This window comes from Nerophis lumbriciformis, linkage group LG11 (assembly GCF_033978685.3).
Source record: "Nerophis lumbriciformis linkage group LG11, RoL_Nlum_v2.1, whole genome shotgun sequence".
Lineage (NCBI taxonomy): Eukaryota > Metazoa > Chordata > Actinopteri > Syngnathiformes > Syngnathidae > Nerophis > Nerophis lumbriciformis.
Window position 1 is genome coordinate 11,639,644 of NC_084558.2, and position 21,500 is coordinate 11,661,143.

Below are 21,500 nucleotides of genomic sequence, written 5' to 3' on the forward strand. Positions count from 1 at the left end.
TCACTGGCTCCCTGTGCGTTACCGAATCAATTTTAAACTCCTTTTATTTGTTTTTAAATGTCTAAACAACCTCGCGCCAACCTATCTCTCCGACCTCCTTCAGCCTTACTGTCCCACCCGATCCTTAAGATCAGCCGATCAGCTGCTGTTGACGGTCCCTGACACAAGGCTGAAGCTTAGAGGTGACAGAGCTTTCGCCGTTGCTGCTCCCAAGCTCTGGAACGACCTACCCCTGAGTGTTAGACAAGCCTCCTCTCTTCCTGTTTTTAAATCTCTCTTAAAAACATACTTTTATTCCATGGCTTTTAACACTGAGTGATATCCATCCTGCAATGGCGCCCCATAATACACCTGCTGTGAACCTGTTTTTATGTTTTTATGTTTTTATTTATTCTATTTTAATTATTTATTTTTATCGTGTTCTGTTTGTGTTGTGTTGTGTTTGCTCGGTACTCGTTTTATCTTTTAACCTGTTCATTGTACAGCACTTTGGCTACCCCTGTGGTAAATTTTAAATGTGCTTTATAAATAAAGTTGATTTGATTTGATTTGATATTTAAATGGGCTCAGAGAAGTCAACAGGTGTCGTCAATCATAATCACTCACATGAAGTTAAGAGGCCATGCCATCAAGCTAATTTGATTTGATTGTAACTTTTCTATATCACCAAAATTGATAATGTATGTTGCTGTATGTATACTTTTGACCTAGCAGGTTTGGTCACATTTTCAGTAGACCCCTAATAAATTCATAAAAGAACCAAATTTAATGAATGTTTTTTGTGACAAACAAGTATGTGCTCCAGTCACTCTATCACAAAAAAATAAGATTTGTAGAAATTATTGGAAACTCAAGACAGCCATGACATTATGTCCTTCACAAGTGTATGTAAACTTTGGACCGACTGTAGCTGCTGATCCACTTCAGAAACGACAACAAAAAGGTCTGTTTTCTTCTTGATGTAGAGAAGCGAAAGAAAAAAGAGCCTAAACATAGCCAAACATCCCGTGCGACAGAATCTTGAAAGTAAACAAACATATGTTGCATTTGCTTTACGTCACTGACGGCAAAAAACTCCAGCGACGTCTGAATTCCCAGGGGCATATTTTCAATACTTCGCCATTGGCACTAGATTCTAAAGCCAAGGGGTAGGGTTAAATAGACGGGGGAAGGAGTAAGAAGGAGAATTCGGATTGAGCCTAAAACACTATCAGTAAGAAACATAAGAAACACAAAACATGCAAAATAGTGGGTTTTCTAACAGTGTGTCTATTTATTTTAGTTATTTAAGAAACATTACTTGGTCAAAAGATTTCAGTCAATGTATTGCTTAGATTCAAAATGACGTCACATCCGGCTTGTTGAATACGCGTGGTAGGCAAGCCAGCGTCTGTTCTTAATAGAAACTAAGCGCCGTTTAGCCTTTCTCGATGCGTTATTTTCGGCTGTACGAACTGCTTAAATCACGAGAAGGAAAAACGTTTCTCTAGAGTTCTTCGAGAGGTAATCAAGAATGGCGGAAAAGTGCAAGATTTTATGAAAAAAGACGACAAAAGTACTACACAATCCAGTACAAGGGAGCACAGCCGAAGAATCCACGGGTTTGCATTGACCACTCCGTTAAAGGTTTGTTTGATATACTTTTAACGTTTAAGGTTTCCCATTTTAGTATTATTTGATATTACCGTACTTGTATTTCTTAAGATACATTTTTGCTACGAGTGTTCCGTAATACACCAACTCGGCAATTCTATATAAATTAAATCAAATGTGAGCAAAACCTATAAAAGTTAAGCTTTTAACAAAGGCAACAATAATAAATTAAGCTTTCAACACATACACAATGTTGACATCTATAGCTATATTTTGATAAAGACGGGGAAAAACATGCACACTCGTAAACTTCGCATGTAACATTACCTTATCTTAGCAAAAACTATGCATATTTATCCATGAGAGTTTTGATATTAATTTCCTTAAACCAGACACACACAAAGAAGTTGTACACCTCCATGCTTTTCCAAGTTTTCATCTGTTTTGTCATGTAGAAGGATGTCTGGAACACACGATAGTACGATGTTTGGGAACTCCAATGTATGTATCTGGGAGCGTATGTACCTATGTATGTGGGTAAGTACCAATGTGTGCCCGTATATATGTAGGAATGAATGTACGTACATGTATATATGTATGTATAATTGTGAGTATGTATGTGTATTTGTATATACAATATATTTGTCTCCCAGTGTGTGCGCGAGCCAAAGTACGGCCCCCGGCCACCCAAACAGCCCAACCCAAAACAGCAGGTGCGGCGCCCAGGAAACAAGGAACCACCGGCTCCACGCAGCCAGGCATGCTAGCGACAGGAACCCCAGAACTGGGGCCTACCATGCCGCCCGGCAGGGCCAGCGGTAGGTCATATACAGATGCGCCCGGCAGAGAACAAGGCACGGGAGAAGCAGGGGACAGCCAGCCACTAAACCAGCGAGAGACAACACCCCGCGTGGGCAGAACGGCTGTACACGCCCCACCCCCAGGAGCCCAGAGACTCCCCGCAGCCGGACAAGAAGACCACCCCAATCCACAAGCAACCCTAACCCTAACCCCACGAGCCCAACCCCACCCCCCACTGCACAGCACGGGGCCACAGGATCCACCCCAACGATGGTGGATCCTGCCCCCGAGGGAAAAGGAAGAAAAGGGGGAAGAAAAAAAGATCACAGATACACTGCTGACACACCAGGTCGCTACCCCAGCAGCTGGCCGCCTTGCAACACTGCAAAATACAATGCAGCTGCCACGATGGAAGCGCGGAGACTAGACCCAGCAGGCCAACCAAGACGGGCATCCGGAAGTGGTGGACGGCGGGACCCAGGGCCCCCAGACACGCAGCCCGGTTGCAGTAGCCTGAGACGCCTTTTTGAGCACATTCAACAATACCGTGATAATAATGATAACCGTGCAGGGTTTTTCCCTTAATGTATTTGATTGTGGCAGTGCGCCATGGCAACAAATTCTCCACCACACTTAACAAAATAAAGTAAGATAATGTATTGTAGCGCTCAGAAGAAGACACACAAAGTCAAATGCTCTTTTATAGCTTTTGTCAACGGGCCTAATGCCAACAAGTATTTACTACGTGCATACACGGCTGTCTCCGTGTTTCACTCCGAGACACACTACATTTCCTCATTCTCCGCCAATACTGTGTGTTCACAAACCATAGGAAAATGAGCATCATAACACACTAACATACACATCAACACAAGCACGTAGTTTCGGTATGAATGGATATATATACCGTATTTTTCGGAGTATAAGTTGCACCGGAGTATAAGTCGCACCTGCCAAAAATGCATAATAAGGAAGGAAAAAAACATATATAAGTCGCCCTGGAGCCCGGCCAAACTATGAAAAAAACTGCGACTTATAGTCCGAAAAATACGGTAGTTTATTATTTGCGCACTATTGACTAGTGAAGCAATCGAAAATTTGGTTACGAAAAAGGACGTACTTGGATCACCGAAAAAGCTCTGCCGAAACCAAATGTGATGACGTAAGCCATACGCACAGGTTTGTCTGGAGCGGAGGCGGCGTGTCCGCGCTGTGGACGTACTTTAATATATTTGAGAAATATCCGCGGACAGTGAGCTTCACAATTTAAGATGACACTTTTAATGAGAGAAAGGCCACCAAGTAGCGCGAAGCAAGTGTGATGTCAGGTGCTCTGCAGCTCAAGTCACTTTTCGTCGCTGACATGAAGCGACAGAAGTAAAGAGTCTCTAAACACAATTACAGTCCCAAATAACACCAGAAATAGATGTTAGATTTGTTGCCAGTCGTTTTTATCAAAGAAAGTGTGACTAAAAGGATTAGAAAAATCTAAAAAAATAAATATATAAAAAGAATCTCAACAATGTACATTGTACAATAAGCAACAACAAGTAAAAAAACAAAAAACAAAATATAGTTAATACAACACTTAACAGATTGGTTTTAAATGTATAATCACATTTTGTTTCCTTTTTAAAGAGTATACGCATCATATCAAATCATGTGATGGCTTGCTATTGACCACGCTCCTGACCACGCTCCCACCGCCACAGGTATTTTGGCAATTTAGGGGAAACCCTACATGTGCATTGGTAGACTGACCGTTCAAACAGACATTGTTTTTAGAAATTGTGGGAAAGAAACCACAAAAACATTTGATGATAATTGAATTTTCTAACTGTTTAACCTCAGGTAATCCCAAACAATAATATAAAATGTCAAGAATAGAGTTGACTCACCAGACAATTCCCTGTGCTCCAGATCCGATGGGTCTGAGGTTCTGGTAACGCTTTAAAACCATAAAAGTTGAGTCTCCCACATCTATACTGTAGTACTCTTTTTCACGCTTATTCCGGTTCATGGTTTAACCTTGGACAATGTGGGAATGCGCATCCAAGTGGGGGGTTTAGGCTCAACACCTGCAGACAAAGAACATATTAAAAAAATGGTGTGACTGATTCTTATTGTCAGCAATGGAAATAATATGAATATATATGAAACTGGGTGATGCACAGTAATTTATCGTTGTCTTGAATTCTTTTTGTTCCCCTTCTTTTTGTATTTGACTTTATTAAATGGATGGAGCAGGAAGGGATAAAAAGAAGAAAAAAAGGAAGACAGAGGGGAAAATTGCAGGAACAAGAATGGGATAAAACAGCGAGACAACAACATCAGCAAATACGATATGTAAAAATATGATACGAAAAATAATAGCAAAGAACCAGTTAGTAAAGTAGATTGTAATAACACAGAAATGACAATAAACATTATTGCACTACAAATGGAGCAATAAAATCACCAACAGAAATAGCACTTGATCCATCCATCCATCCATCCATCCACTACCGCTTGTCCCTTACGGGGTCGCGGAGGGTGCTGGAGCCTCTCTCAGCTGCATTCTAATAATTACCTTAATTATTAACAATATAATTGTTTCAAACGCAACAATACATATATGAAATGAAAACCTGAATTATAAAAGAAAGCATATAAACGGAGGGGATGAAAGAGAAGCAAACTATAATAACCTTGTAGATTGTTATCAGGATTCCGCCTACATGGAAACGATGGTGGCGCAACCCCACGGCAAAATTACTGCCGCCACACCTTCAAAATATGTATTTTTCTTTTCATCTTTATTTTTATCTTCTTTTCATGAAAACAAATTTAAGTGATATATCATATGAATGGATATACTGTAAATAGTCTACTATTAACATACTATTGGCTATAATAAGTTTGAAAAACAGCTCAAATATCATAAAAAGGTTAATTGTTTTATTTTGAAAAAATAAAAATAAAAAAGGCATCTAAATCGCCTGTCAGAAGCGCGTCAGCTGGTAACGCAACTAAACAAGCTGACACCCGGCAAAAGTAAGGAGAGAAACTTGTAACGCACCAAAACAAGCTGACACCCGGCAAAAGTAAGGAGAGAAACTTGAAGAGAAAGGTATTTTAAACTAATTAATGCATTTCTTGTTCAAGCTAGTGTAAACTACTCTAAATCTTTTGACATAACAGACAATAACGTCTAACTTTACACCGTGTGCGTCTTTGAACCTCCGTTTGGACATCATTGTGTGGAGTGTGCACTTGTACCCGTGAATGTGTGGGTTTTCTCCGGGCACTTCAGTTTCCTCCCACATTCCAAAAATATGCATGTTAACTTTATTGGAAACTGTAAATTGTCCATATTTATGAATGTTAGTGTGAATGATTGTGTCTGTCCCTGTGATTGACCATGCTAATTTGAGTTAGCTTGTCTATAAGCTAGTCTATTGTACGTTAGCATTAAGCTGGCGGTGTTAAAGCTCAACTTTCATCTTGCCCAATTTTACTGCTTTTTTCAGTTTATTCCAAATTATAATATCAATCTAACATAATTCCTACATGTATGTGCACTTCATGTGGATATATAATGTACTTTCTTTAGTGTGGTTAGTTTTAAAGTCACTTCATTGTGAAGAATAGCAACAAAAGACCTAAAGTTACTATTTTTCTAAATGTAACTCAAAGGACTGTCTACATATTTGGAAAACTAAATTACAACGTTCAGGCAGGGCAGAATATAGTGTAGCCTGTGTTACCTTTTACAATAAGCAATAATTGCAACTGCGTTAAACAACGAGAGCACAGTCTCCCAAGTCAAATTCCTTGTGTTAAATCTGATTGTGATTCTGATGATATGAGAAAAAAAAAGTACTATTATTAATGGTATTGTCAATAACTAATAATAATATTTGTTTCAGATATACATAAAAAAATGTTTTAGCCTTTTTAAAGAAAATATATGGACAATTGCAAATCAAAATTATAATGTCATATATGATCATGTCATATTGACCACGCCCCCACCGCCACATATATAGTGGCAAATCTAGGGGAAACCCTGGTTATAGTAAAAATACGTTGTCTTGAATTCTAATATGCCAACAATTATATGATTCTACTGATCCTCCTACTTGCCAGTTATTACAAAACAATATGGTGCTTTGTAGCACCAAAGCACGATTCAATCACTGTCCAGTTTATTGGACAGTGATTGAAATGAAAACCTGAATTATAAAAGAAAGCATATAAACGGAGGGGATGAAAGAGAAGCAAACTATAATAACCTTGTAGATTGTTATCAGGATTCCGCCTACATGGAAACGATGGTGGCGCAACCCCATGGCAAAATTACTGCCGCCACACCTTCAAAATATGTATTTTTCTTTTCATCTTTCTTTTTATCTTCTTCTCATGAAAACACTTTTTGACATGAAAACAAATTTAAGTGATATATCATATGAATGGACATACTGTAAATAGTCTACTATTAACATACTATTGGCTATAATAAGTTTGAAAAACAGCTCAAATATCATAAAAAGGTTAATTGTTTTATTTTGAAAAAAAAAAAAAAAAAAAGGCATCTAAATCGCCTGTCAGAAGCGCGTCAGCTGGTAACGCAACTAAACAAGCTGACACCCGGCAAAAGTAAGGAGAGAAACTTGTAACGCACCAAAACAAGCTGACACCCGGTAAAAGTAAGGAGAGAAACTTGAAGAGAAAGGTATTTTAAACTAATTAATGCATTTCTTGTTCAAGCTAGTGTAAACTACTCTAAATCTTTTGACATAACAGACAATAACGTCTAACTTTACACCGTGTGCGTCTTTGAACCTCCGTTTGGACATCATTGTGTGGAGTGTGCACTTGTTGCAAATCAAAATTATAATGTCATATATACGCCCCCACCGCCACATATATAGTGGCAAATCTAGGGGAAACCCTGGTTATAGTAAAAATACGTTGTCTTGAATTCTAATATGCCAACAATTATATGATTCTACTGATCCTCCTACTTGCCAGTTATTACAAAACAATATGGTGCTTTGTAGCACCAAAGCACGATTCAATCACTGTCCAAAAAACTGGACAAGTGCTTGCTATCCAACAAACTGGGAAAGTTTTTATTATATCCCATATACTTGTAAAGTCAATTATTGTTTTCACACCATTTCAATGGTGAATCTACTTATTGAACACATTTAAACACAGGCATAGACTCAAGCAAGCATAAACTAGAGAGGTTTAGTGTTACCTTCAGAATCAGATCATACAACATTGAGAGTGTTGTGCATGCACTACATGTGAAGGCCAGAGGTCAAGGCAAAGGCGCAATGAGCTGGGAAAAGGGGAAGTAGGAGGTTAGCTCCAATGCATGCGCCTGTAGAGGAAAGATCATTAGATGGATTTGGAACATTGTGTTGAGGAGTTAGGCTTTATAGTTGGATGTTTCTCAGACCATGAACTGACCAGATCATCATTTCTGAGAGTAGTGATTGGACCAACCCTTCCTTCTTTCTGTATCAATTAGACTTCAAACATTTATTCTACTTTCTGTTTCTGCGTTAACATGTTTGGTCTAGCATTTTATATGATTATATAAATGAGGGGGACTTGTCTTTTTTATCAAACAAACTAAATAGCCTAATGGTATTCAGCTTATTTACATGTCATTTTTGTCAGTTTAGTTTTCCCTGCAGTGCTAACAAACAACCTTGATCAAAATAGCCTTTGTTAATTACTATATGGACTAGGGATGTCACGGTATGAACATTTCTTGTCACGGTTATTGTGACCAAAATGATCATGGTTATTATTATCGTGGTAATTTAAAATGTGCTCAACATTTTCTAAAAGTATTTATACTGAAATCATTTAACCAAGTGTTATTCAAAAAACACAAACACATTCAAAATGTATATATGTACCTCAAGTAGAAAGTTGAATGTGCATGTGAAACCAACACAAGCATTATAAACAAAGTAATATGGCAGAAACAAAATAATACTATAAATAGATACAAATAAATGTGAACATTTTGCAAGATGGCACCCTTATGGTAAATGGGTTGTACTTGTATAGCGCTTTTCTACCTTTTTTAAAAGGAACTCAAAGCACTTTGACACTATTTCCACATTCACCCATTCACACATTCACACACTGATGGCGGGAGCTGCCATGCACGGCGCTAACCAGGCCCATCAGGAGCAAGGGTGAAGTGTCTTGCTCAAGGACACAACGGACGTGACGAGGATGGTAGAAGGTAGAGATTGAACCACTAACCCTCAGATTGCTGGCACGGCCACTCTCCCAACTTCGCTACGCCATCCCCATTATGTATGTATTCATTTATGAAACAGACATTTTTTGTTAACATGTTAGGCTCCAGCGACCCCGAAGGGAATAACTGGTAGAAAATGGATGGATGGATGTTAAAGGTGTTTAATAAAAATACAGGCATGTTTAACATATATAGATTCCTTTCTTTCATGACGACAAGAATATAGGTTGATGTATTACCTGATTCTTAAGACTTGCAATGATTGGAATCAGACAGGATTCACAGCATGTGAAAGTCCGTTAAATTAAAAAGTGTTTCTCGCCTTCCTGACGGTCAGTTTTTAATTAATATTGAGTTCGCAGCTGCCAGCATCATCCTTGGGTCAATCAAGTGACAAAAGTGACGTCATACTGAAGATTGATAATCGCAAATTTTTAGATCTATTTTTTTAATGCCTGGCAGGCAATCGACTGACACCCTTTGCGATCGACCGGTAGCTCGCGATTGACGTAATGGGCACCCCTGATATACGGTGTATCCATTCATATAATACATCACTTAATTTTGTTTTCATGTTAAAAAAAAAAAGAGTTCATGGGGAAAAAAAAGAAATAATAAACTTATTTTGAAGGTGTGGCGCCAGTAATCTTGGCATGACGTTGCGCCACGATCGTTTACATGTAGGGGAAACCCTGCTTCTACTCGCTCACTGCGGTGAAAGCCGCTGGCTGTTCAGTTTAAAACTACTTTTCAGCCACCCAGCCACTACACTACAGTAGCTTACACAGGCTATGGGCAGAGGCACTTTTAAACAGAGTTGTAGTTAAATATTTGACACACAAACAAAAAAGCAGAGAGGAGCTGTCGTTACCTTCTGTGATAAGTCGCTAACAGAAGTGAACAACATAAACATATGAGGAGCCTCCTTAAACACGCAAGTAGCGGGGGTGAGCCAAAGAGGATGCCATTTGCTTCGGACGTCAGGCGCAGAAAAGAGCAAACGGCACAACAAAAGATAACGATATGGCAGTATTTTCTCAAATACTTTATTTACCGCTTTCTAAAATGTACCGGTATTAAGGACAATACCAGAATATCACGCAGCCGTACTTTAGAGCAATGTTCACCAACTTTATTATTTGGCTTGTTAGCTTCCCATCGCATGTGAGCGATGATGGTCGTGGTTGAGGGAAGAGTTGTTTGATGTTGGATGTGTCTGATGCGTTGCAAAAGTCAGCCTTATTGCATTGTTTCAGCTCGATGATTTTTGGCCACACGTGTTTGCAAGACAAGCGAGCGCCGTGTGCAGTCGGGCTCAGGGGGTGTGGCCGCGATGTCGAGAGCAACGGGATGAAGAGAGGCAAGGCGAGCGTGTGTGTTCAGGGTTTAAAATGAGTGCCTGTTGGCAGGTCTGTTGGTCACTCTCTAGGCTGGGGTGTCACTGAAGTCATATTAATACTTTTTTTTCTAATAATTTTGTGATCGAGGGTCCCAAAGCTCGACTGGTCGATCATACTGGACGGGTTGGCAACCCCTGCATAAAACTATATCCAATTGTATTTACAATTCATAAAGTATGTGAAAATACCATCTAAACATACCAAAATGCCACAAAATCAATCGGCCATTTTGACTATTCCACTCCGAATATCTTCGGCAATTTCCCTAGATTCTACGTCACTGGTGTAAAGCCTCTGCACTCTGACCATATAATCAGATCAGTTATACTGGAAATACGAAAAAATTGGAAGGAGATGTTCTGTTTATCATTTACAATCCTTATGTAAGACAATAGCTAATACTTTAGCTTTTTTTATGCATTCAAAATCGTAAATAAATAGCTAACAATTGAGTCAACAAATCGGAGGTCCTCTATTTTGCCCTTTATACCCTCTCTAAAAACATCCAGAAACCGGCAACAATACTCGATTTACATGTCGTAACCTGAAAATTAACCAAATATGAGCGGTATTGTTATTATAAGCTCCAACACAGATGGCCTATTTTAGCGACGCATTGATAGCAGTGAGTTCATGGTAGTTCACACTACTATTGTTGACACACTATAAGCCGGTGGCTGCTTGTGCTTCAGCTCAAACATGGTAAAAGTAAATTCTACATTATAATTCATGCATCGCTCACCTGGTGGTAAACAAATGTGGCCATGGACCAAGAGGCTGGTCGACTTTCACATTCCCCGAGATGGTGAAAAAGACACTAGTTGCTGCAACGTTTTTAACCTTTCGTGAGGATTGGGTTTGGTTCTTTACCCAAACTGGAACATATACCGTAGGTGTCCCGTCGGTCGGCATCCGTAGAAATTGTACAATAAATGTTTATTTTATTATGGGAAGTTTGTACGTTTAGCACCGAGCAATGTTGTTGACGCTATATAGTGTTTCAATAACACTGCCTCCGGTTAGCACTCGGCTTGCAAAACTTATTATTCATCGTCCTTGTGTTCAGGCTCCAAAATATAAGGTTCTGGATTATAATTGTTCCCAAAGTAATCGCTGTTGGCTCTAACAAAGTTTGCTTGATTAGCATTGTCGTTGATGGGGAAGTGTTCTGTGGTTGCTACTTCTTTATACATCAGGGATCATGTGACTGGTTTGCTCTTTAACTCTCAAAATCGCTCTGGAATCTCCGTGAGATGTATACTATTTTGATCATATCTTTTTATTTCCTACTCGGGAAATTGTAGAATCCGAAATGCTCCCAAGCATTTGCCTCCAGCGACGACGGGAATGACTGTATTTATTTCTCCTTCGGGCAAGAATATTACTGACATCTAAAGTTAGCTAACTAACACGGCAGTGCGCAGGACCTGAAGACTGCTGGAACAAAATACTACAGAGGCTGTTCCCTGACAAACAGTATGAGTAGCAAATAAGCACGGAGCTGACTTGAAAAACGTATTTTTAAATTTAGAATATTGAAAATATTTGATTGGTTTAGAATCGTAATATATAAGAATCGCGATTCGGATGTCAATCAATTTCTTTCAGCACCACTACTTTGGGTGTAACAAATACTGCACTGAACCGAAAGCGCTGTACTGATTAGCATCCATCCATCCATTTTCTTCCGCTTATCCGAGGTCAGGTCGCGGGGGCAGCAGCCTAAGCAGAGAAGCCCAGACTTTCCTCTCCCCAGCCACTTCGTCAAGCTCCTCCCAGGGGATCCAGAGGCGTTCCCAGGCTAGCCGGGAGACATAGTCTTCCCAATGTGTCCTGGGTCTTCCCCGTGGCCTCCTACCGGTCGGACGTGCCCTTAGCACCTCCCTAGGGAGGCGTTCAGGTGGCAACCTGACCAGATGCCTGAACCACCTCATCTGGCTCCTCTCGATGTGGAGCAGCTGCTTTACTTTGAGCTCCTCCCAAATGACGGAGCTTATCACCCTATCTCTAAGGTAGAGCCCCGCCACCCGGCGGAAGAAACTAATTTCGGTCGCTTGTACCCTTGATCTTGTCTTTTCGGTTATAACCCAAAGCTCATGACCATAGGTGAGGATGGGAACGTAGATTGACCGGTAAATTGAGAGCTTTGCCTTCCAGCTCAGCTCCTTCTTCACCACAATGGATCGATACCGTCCGCATTACTGAAGACGACGCACCGATTCGCCTGTTGATCTCACAATCCACTCTTCTCTCACTCGTGAACAAGATTCCGAGGTACTTGAACTCCTCCCCAACCCGGAGATGGCACTCCACCCTTTTCCGGGCGAGAACCATGGACTCAAACTCGGAGGTGCTGATTCTCATCTCGTCCCCCCCAAATTCAAGACTCTCATGGGAAAAAATGCATTCTACTATTTTGCCACCACACAGTGGAATGCACTACCAACAGACCTTAAAATTCTAACTTCCCTACTAAATTTTAAAACTGCCATAAAATCATGGCTCAGCTCAACCTCTACCTGATCTGAAACAAAATTGATCCCCAGCAACTCTTCGAAGCATCACACAGGTTTATATGTGGTTATAGTGTATTTATATTTTCTTATTCTGTTTTGCACTCTTGGAGTCAACATGTGCATAGTCATGTAGTACATAGTGTATACACCCCCCACCCCCCTCATTTTTTGTATATATTGTTTTTCAAAACACCTGACATGCATACTGTGTAAATGTACCGGTACATAATTTATCAATTATTTTACGTAATTTTTTATATGCATGTTACAGGTTATATATATTTTATTATTGAATGTATCAAATGTGAGGAATATTTAATGGACCACAATGGAAACAAGCTTTTTTGGCTTTTTGTGACATCCATTTGCCTTTTTAAAGCATTACATGGATTCAATTCTTTAAGATGTCAAAAAAACTTCTCAATCAATCCCAGTCGCTTCACACTAGGCTACGAACCGATCCAGTGCGAGCTGAAGATCCTGGCTAGATGAAGCCTTCAGGACGACATTATCTGCAAAAAGCAGAGACCTAATCCTGCAGCCACCAAACCGGATCCCCTCAACGCCCTGAATGCGCCTAGAAATTCTGTCCATAAAAGTTATGAACCGGGACGGCGTGGCGAAGTTGGTAGAGTGGCTGTGCCAGCAATCGGAGGATTGCTGGTTACTGGTGTTCAATCCCCACCTTCTACCATCCTAGTCACGTCCGTTGTGTCCTTGGGCAAGACACTTCACCCCTTGCTCCTGATGGCTGCTGGTTAGCGCCTTGCATGGCAGCTCCCGCCATCAGTGTGTGTGAATGGGTAAATGTGGAAATACTGTCAAAGCGCTTAGAGTACCTTGAAGGTAGAAAAGCGCTATACAAGTATAACCCATTTATCATTTATAACCGAATTGGTGACAAAGGGCAGCCTTGGCGGAGTCCAACCCTCACTGGAAACGGGTCCGACTTACTGCCGGCAATGCGGACCAAGCTCTGACACTGATCATACAGGGAGCGGACCGCTACTGTATACTGTGTACTGATTACGAACGCAGTAAATATTTCAAATGAAGATCACTGAAATTAATAAGTTAAGTCGAGACTTGTTTAGTTCCCCAGCAAAACAAGTATATACTCCAGTATTAAAAAAATCTTCATCCCGTGAGGATGCCGAACCAATGTAGGTACACCTCTACAAACTACCCCGATGTGTTGATATTGACAATCAGCATTAAATTGCTGCAAAAAAAAGAATCAGGCTGTATTATCCATCCATTTTCTAACGCTTGTCCCTTTCGTGGTCGCGGGGGGTGCTGGAGCTGCACATGGGCAGAAGGCGTGGTACACCCTGGACAAGTCGCCACCTCATCGCAGGGCCAACACAGATAGACAGACAACATTCACACTCACATTAACACACTAGGGACCATTTAGTGTTGCCAATCAACCTATCAGTCTGTATTATGCAACTGGAAAAGGCGGATATTGTCATTCAAGTTGCGGGTCATTGGGGTCCTTAGGATTGAAAATTATAGAATTTCGACCGCTTACTCGAGACAATTTACACAGACTACACCCACATTTCAGCAACCAACTGCCTGAATATTTCAATTAGTTAAATGTATATAGGAAAGCCAGCAGTTTTCAATTTGTGTTTGGGCAGTCGTTCTACTTGCAGAGTGTCCCATCATTAGGAGTGCATTGTGTTTGTTCATATTCAATGCAGATCAACCATGAAAACAGGAGTATGTTTCAGTGCAGCTGCTCAGCCTGGTTGCCATGTACCAGTTAGGCCAGGCCTGTCGTGCCTGCAGTAGAACACCTATTTACAGTTCCAAACGTGACCTAAATTTGGCAATACCCATCCCCCCCAACTGTTACCAATAACAGTACTAAGACGATCCAACAGCGGTGAAAAACAAGCATACGTCGAGCTCACCCCTGTCCGGATAATTACAACACTTTCCGCCCGCAGACGCCGTCCGCTGGCCGTCGGAGAAGCCAACAACTCTGAATTCCTTCTTCGGGCACACTCCTGTGGCCCTTAAACTAACAGGCCGGGGTCTCCGCGAAATCCATGTGTGTTTTTAGCGTAGTCTAATCGTTGAGCTTCCGTGACACGGGCAGTTTCTGCCATTTCATACCGACGTCGGCGGAACCTTCCGACGCTTCCTCGGCTGCACAATGAGGACCGGGGGGACGTTCAAGACCAGCTGCGCGTTACCGGCAGCGGCGGTGACGAGCGGAAAGCGGAAGCGACTCACTTTTTGCAACGTTTTGCTGCGATGCTGCATTCAAGAAAACAAATATGTTCATATACAACATACTTGTAGTCGACCGTGGCTGAGAAGCGAGGGTTCTATAGAAGAGATCAAATTTGGTATTTTTTATAAACGACTGTAACATAGAAATGTGTGTCAACATTATTATGCTCCATGCAAAAAATGTTCTACATAAATGTCGATTTATGAAAGTAAGGCCTACATTTTCTAATTGGCTTAATGGTTTACAATTATCAATCAAATCTTGGAGAATTAGTAAGAGTACAAAAGCCCTTAAATTGATATCTTAGTTAAAAACATTTAAAGTGATTTAGGTAGCCCTTTTTGTCTTTTTGGATTGTTGATTTGTTTTTCATATTTTTAATTATTATTATTTATTAATATGTAATACTCCATCTGTATTTGCTTTTGTTTTCTTTCCTTGACATGTTTCACTGATGTCGTGATTTGCTCAACCTGATGTGTAGATTGTATGTTATGTTGAAAGTGCCTTGACTTTTGTGTACATTATAAATGTATGTTTGTGGTTCAATAAAAAAAAACAAAAAAAAACTTGTAGTCGACTGGTGGTTCTCAACCTTTTTCTAGTGAAGTACATTCACCAGGGAAAATCACTTTTTTGATTGGGAAAATGTAATACGTTCCAAGACAGTGCACATGAGCTATGTTCTTGTTTGAAACATTTGAAAATAAAAATATGAAACAATTGAAAATGGTATTGAAAACAATCAAAAACAACTGTGACAATTGAAGGATGCATGTATTTCAATAAAAGGTGTTAGTCTGTGGAACAAACTTGACAGTGGAACAAAACAATGCACTAAATGGTTTTCTCTATTAAAAAACCATGATGATGAAAACACTTTGTGTAAGCTTTTGAGGGGTAAATAGAAATGTGGCCTTAATAGTCTTCTGAGTTGAATAACTAATGTTGCATTTGGGAGAATGGGGTGCAGAAACAGCATCATAAAGTTATACTTATTAGACAAGTAACCAAATTACATATAAAGTTCTGTGGATATAAAATAATTATCAACTTAAAGTGGCCCATGTTTGGATTCTAATAGAGATGTGTGCTCTTAAATGCAAATACAAATTGATTTATTAATAAAACAATGTTTTACAATGTGTTGCTGTATTTATGTAAACATACCATGAAATTCAGAAGGCCTTCCGTTCATATTTTGATAAGCCGGTAAAATTAAAAATTTAGCATGGGAACAAATACTCATTATTACCTCTATACTGTATGTTTGGTGATGCACTGGTGTGTCTTAGTGTAACCCCATTAAGTGTGTGCTTCAATATCCATCCATCCATTCATGTTCTACCGCTTGTCCCTTATTAAAAAATTACACTATATTTCCATCTCTCCATTTTCTATAGCACTCAAAGTCACAGGTGAGCTGGAACTTATTCAAGCTGCTATCCGGCAAAAGGCTGGGGGTACAGTCAGTCACATATAAACCAAACAACCTTACACACTCATGTTCACACCTACCGACAATTGAGAGTCTCATGCAAACGCCGACTATTCAAACAAACAGTTGCAAAATGCTCCTATTTATATGCAACTTACTTTTTCAGCAAATATAGGTAAACTATTACATATTTTTATATATATATATATATATATATATATATATATATATATATATATATATATATATATATATATATATATATATATACACATATGTATACATATAAGGACAAGAATTCCCTAAATCAAATTGTTAAAGTCTCAGGTAAGTAATTGGTGAGTTTCAGTTGTCCATGGCCACCGTCTACAACAACCAGGTAGTGAGGATAACGTCCTGCATTTTAACTGATGTATCTCACTACCTACACAGCCATGTTCAGCTTCTCCCATCTGGATGGAGGTTGTTAGTCCCAAGAGGGAACATAAAACGGTAAAGATGTAGTTTTGTCCCAGCAGCCATCACAGAACTAATATGCCTATAATTATTTTAGTATAATTTATTATTTTATTTGTGTTCTTTTATTTATTCTTTTAGTATTGTTTTAGTATGGTGTTTTATTCTGGCATGTCCCAAATCTTATCTAATTGAGATTTTATATGTTTTATCCTTTTTATGGGGAACTTTGAGTACATGTACTATTTTGTGATCTTGGCAATGTCTTTTTCAGGGCAGCATATATATATATATATATATATATATATATATATATATATACAGTACAGGCCAAAAGTTTGGACACACCGTCTCCTCATTCAATGCATTTTCTTTATTTACATTACTACTTACATTGTATATTGTCACTAAATGCATCAAAACTATGACTGAACACATGTGAAGTTATGTATTTAACAAAAAAGGTGAAATAACTAAAAAAAAAAAAATGATATTGTAGTTTCCTCAAAATAGCCACCCTTTGCTCTAATTACTGCTTTGCACACTCTTGGCCTTCTCTCGATGAGCTTCAAGAGGTAGTCACCTGAAATAGTTTTCACTTCCCAGGTGTGCTTGAAGCTCATCGAGAGAATGCCAAGAGGGTGGCTATTTTGAAGAAACTAGAATATAACATGTTTTCAGTTATTGCACCACTTTTTGTAAAGTACATAACTCCACATGTGTTCATTCATAGTTTTGATGCCTTCGGTGACAATCTACAATAGTCATGAAAATAAAGAAAACCCATTGAATGAGAACGTGTGTCTAAACATTTGGCCTGTATTGTACATGCATATGTACAGTATGTATAAACATATACATGCATATATACAGTATATATATTTGTGAAGTGAAGTGAATTATATTTATATAGCGCTTTTCTCTAGTGACTCAAAGCGCTTTACATAGTGAAAACCCAATATCTAAGTTACATTTAAACCAGTGTGGGTGGCACTGGGAGCAGGTGGGTAAAGTGTCTTGCCCAAGGACACAACGGCAGTGACTAGGATGGCGGAAGCGGGGATCGAACCTGCAACCCTCAAGTTGATGGCACGGCCACTCTACCAACCGAGCTATACCGCCCCTGACATATTGCTTAGTATCACTGTCCATTTCAAAATGTATATATATAATGTACATATACATGCATATATACAGTATATATACACATTCATATGTATGCATATATACAGTATATATATACATATGTACAGTATATAATATACATGTATACAGTATATATACACATATATAAACACCTATATATACACAAATATACAGATGTACATATATATGTATATATATGTGTGTATATATACACATATGTACATATATATACACACATATGTATACACATATGTATACACACACTATATGTGTGTATATATGTATATGTGTATATATATATATATATATATATATATATATATATATACGTATATACACCACATATATATATATATATATTGAGTGAAAGTGAGCTAATTGCCAGACAGAGTTTAAATATCTCTTGGACAGGCTCATGAGCACACTGCTGCCTCCATTGGATTGCTCCCGTACTTGCCCCATCTGCCATTAGCTTGTCCAACAAATCCAATTATGTACTTATGTCTCCAGTCTAAAAATAGTAGAAAATGACGGAAAACAGAAAATCAACACGTCATTGCTTGTGAGTGCCGGCGGAAATTGTATCGTTGGTCTCTGCAGACAATTGATCTGTTATGAGGAAACAATGATGAAGGTGATGCTGGGTTACAAGCTGCCATGACAGACAGAGCTCCAGCAACGAGGGAGTGGCGGGTGAGATGGCAGCGGGGGACGCATAAGAGGAAGGATTAGTTTCACAAGACGGATGTCGGAAGGAAATTAAAGGAAATTTCCTCACTTAACGGATGAAATAAGGTAAGCTATTATTCATAGATAAAAATAGTTATTACGAGCGGTAAAAAAAATGTCATCAAACCACTACTATTGCAGTACAAATCAAAGATGCTACCATTTATGTGTTTATATACTGTTACTGCTTTATGTGATCAACAAAAAATAGCCAGAAGGCAAAAGTGTTTTTTAAAACTTTTAACTAAAAGGAAAACACCTACGATATATTCAACTTTATAACATTTTCAGACAGTCAATCCATAGAGAACGACAACTATATTAACATAACATATATACTTTTTTATATTTTGCTCCCTAAAGTCACTAACTTTTGATGTTCAGTAAAAGGAATAGTAAATGTTGCCGTAATATGACAGTCTATTCCGTGTTCCGTAAGGATGGGGACTTTTGTGACCCTGGCAGAGGTGCTAGAGTCCAGAGGTTCACCACTAGATGAGGATGAGATCTGGACTCTGCTGCTTGTCACTTCTGAGGCCTTACAGGATGTTTCCAAGAAAGGTAGTTGTCTTCACACTAACTCCTGATAACTTGCTGTTCCATGTTGTCTTTGTTAGTGCATGTTCTGCTGTGTGGTAGGTTCTGGCACCATATGCAGTATTCTAAGCCCAGGCTCGGTGCTACTGTCCTCTAATGGGAGCCTTGCCTTTAAGAGCTGTGGACGATATGATGATGTGGCCTCCTTTGTGGCTCCTGAAGTCCTTCAGGGGCATACCTCCTCAACAAGGAACACAGCTGAAAAGGTTGTATAGTCAGTTAAGTCAGTTTGAGCGTAATTTCCAGTCCAACCCCAAGGTAGATAGAGTAGCACAGACCAAAGGTGGGATAGGAATTTTCTTGCTTTCAAACTTGGGGAAATAAGGTGTCTTTCTCTTCAGTAATGCTTTCCTCTCCTTCTGTTCCCCCAGACACTCGTATACTCACTTGGCATGACTTTTTATTGGTGCGTGGATTATCATCTACCTCAAAACCAGGTACTTTGCCTTTTCTCGTAAAAAGTTAAAGTTAAAGTCCCGACGATTGTCACACACGCACTGGGTGTGGTGAAATGTGTCCTCTGCATTTGACCCATCCCCGTGTTCACCCCCTGGGAGGTGAGGGGAGCAGTGAGCAGCAGCGTGCGCCGTGCTGGGGAATCATTTGGTGATTTAACCCCCAATTCCAACCCTTGATGCTGAGTGCCAAGCAGGGAGGCGATGGGTCCCATTTTTTGTAGTCTTTGGTATGACTCGGCCGGGGTTTGAACTCACGACCTCCCAGTCTCAGGGCGGACACTCTAACCACAAGGTCACTAACCTGGGGGGCCACATTTCCAGACAGCTACAGTGAGGACCAGGGTGACCAGACTTTTAAAAAACGAGCTATGGGCTACAAATGGCCCCTGAATCTCTCTTTGGACACCGATTCTCCATACAACAGGAAAGCTTTCATGTTTTTTAGAATTTGCTGCAAAAATGTTAAAGTCTCTCCCAAGTTTTAAACTGAAGCTTAACCCTCACTGGCTTGGGGTCATTCTGCCGGATTTTGTTCATAGACTTAGATTGGTCGGATCTAGCGTATAGGCTGGTGCCATAGATAAATACATTAGTTAGGGTCAGGCTTTGGGACCAGCATCTAGACTACATCTGACCAATATAAGTCTATTAGCATGAAATGATAAGACCTGCTTTGATGAGAGGTGAAACGTCTTCTAAGACAAACTGAGCAGTCCTGTTGCGAGAATACATTGGCCCGAATAAATAAGAACATCCATAGACATGGTATCCAAACGTATTGAGGTAAATATTCCTTTTTCCCACAGCCGGTCCATCTCAGTGCAGAGTTAGAGGGTTTACTCCTGAGCATGTGTGAGGACACAGTGGTCAGACGGATGGACCTGCTGACGGTGCTAGAGACCTGCGCACACCACCACAAGACCTTCCTGCTGCCTCCAGCTGAACGGCTTGTCAGACAGCTGGTAGAAGACATCTACAGAAACTCGGTTAGTAGGCATGGAGCTTTGATTTCTACTGATGTTCACTTAAGAAATTCCTTCCGGCAGGTTGATGCTAATGTTACGACAGACAATGGATCCTTGCTGACTGATCGCAGTCAGATGGTTAGAGACAAGCTACACAGTAAGAAAATAAATGTTAATTAGGGACACTAAAAATATGTGACAAAGATACCTTTCCCGATATTCAAATCTGAAATGTATTTCAGGGCAGTCTTTTTCTAACTCGCCAGGGGTAAGGAAAAACAAGATCTCCAGAACTTTTTCAGGAGCATCTTATCCACCTGAGCCCACAAGGTATAATCTCATTTCTGATTCTTCAAACACAATCATTATGTTTGCTTAGTGGATCTTATGAGTGACAGATTTAATTTCACACCAGTGAAAGAATGATGAACTCAATCCCCCCAATGATTACCTCGGGGCGTCGACACACGGAGAGTATCGGGAGCTGGCATCAGTTGAATAGGACTGCCTGTAGTCCATACATGGATGGTGGTCGACATTCTAACTCCAGATTTCTCTCACAGTTTGAATCCTCCATGAGTTTGAGTGAGAGAAAAAATAAGGTAAGGAAACTTGACAGATGAGTAGAAGGATAATATATTTATGTACACTATACTGTATATATTCTGTCCTAGGAGATGGGTCCAGAGTTCCTAAGAATGTCAGATGAACCGGTAGTTGTCTTGGAGCTCCCGGGATCCATTGTGGTGAGTGCTCGATGGAATTAATCATTGTCAAAAGACTCCTAAGGGTCACCTTTTGATCGATTGTTTTTGGTGAACGTGACATTTGCATACAGCTCTATAAAAGTGGATACGGACAATTGAGAAAGGGCCTGGCTTA

At 39.8% G+C, this 21,500-nt stretch overlaps 2 protein-coding genes across 13 annotated transcripts in view; one reads left to right on the forward strand and one right to left on the reverse strand.

The window, feature by feature from the left end:
* The window catches only part of mapk8b (mitogen-activated protein kinase 8b), a 40,047-nt gene extending 25,285 nt beyond the window's left edge, over window positions 1–14,762 (reverse strand). For 5 of the 8 annotated variants that reach the window (XM_061967404.2, XM_061967406.2, XM_061967405.2 and 2 more), the window contains exons 1-2: window positions 14,504–14,761; window positions 4,293–4,472 (exon numbers count right to left, since the gene is read on the reverse strand). In XM_061967404.2, the coding sequence (XP_061823388.1) occupies window positions 4,293–4,414 (122 nt within the window). In that variant the 5' untranslated portion in view covers window positions 4,415–4,472; window positions 14,504–14,761. Of the gene's footprint in view, window positions 1–4,292; window positions 4,473–7,639; window positions 7,766–14,503 lie in introns of all 8 variants that reach the window. The other 3 variants (XM_061967402.2, XM_061967401.2, XM_061967403.2) reach the window with 2 other exon arrangements.
* Window positions 14,763–18,444: 3,682 nt separating this feature from the next.
* The window catches only part of frmpd2 (FERM and PDZ domain containing 2), a 31,914-nt gene continuing 28,858 nt past the window's right edge, over window positions 18,445–21,500 (forward strand). For 3 of the 5 annotated variants that reach the window (XM_061967392.2, XM_061967394.2, XM_061967395.2), the window contains exons 1-9: window positions 18,445–18,664; window positions 19,038–19,159; window positions 19,238–19,401; window positions 19,567–19,632; window positions 20,460–20,639; window positions 20,700–20,775; window positions 20,861–20,948; window positions 21,034–21,220; window positions 21,293–21,364. In XM_061967392.2, coding sequence (XP_061823376.1) covers window positions 19,039–19,159; window positions 19,238–19,401; window positions 19,567–19,632; window positions 20,460–20,639; window positions 20,700–20,775; window positions 20,861–20,948; window positions 21,034–21,220; window positions 21,293–21,364 — 954 coding nt within the window. In that variant the 5' untranslated portion in view covers window positions 18,445–18,664; window position 19,038. Of the gene's footprint in view, window positions 18,665–19,037; window positions 19,160–19,237; window positions 19,479–19,566; window positions 19,633–20,459; window positions 20,640–20,699; window positions 20,776–20,860; window positions 20,949–21,033; window positions 21,221–21,292; window positions 21,365–21,500 lie in introns of those variants that run through there. The other 2 variants (XM_061967393.2, XM_061967396.2) reach the window with 2 other exon arrangements.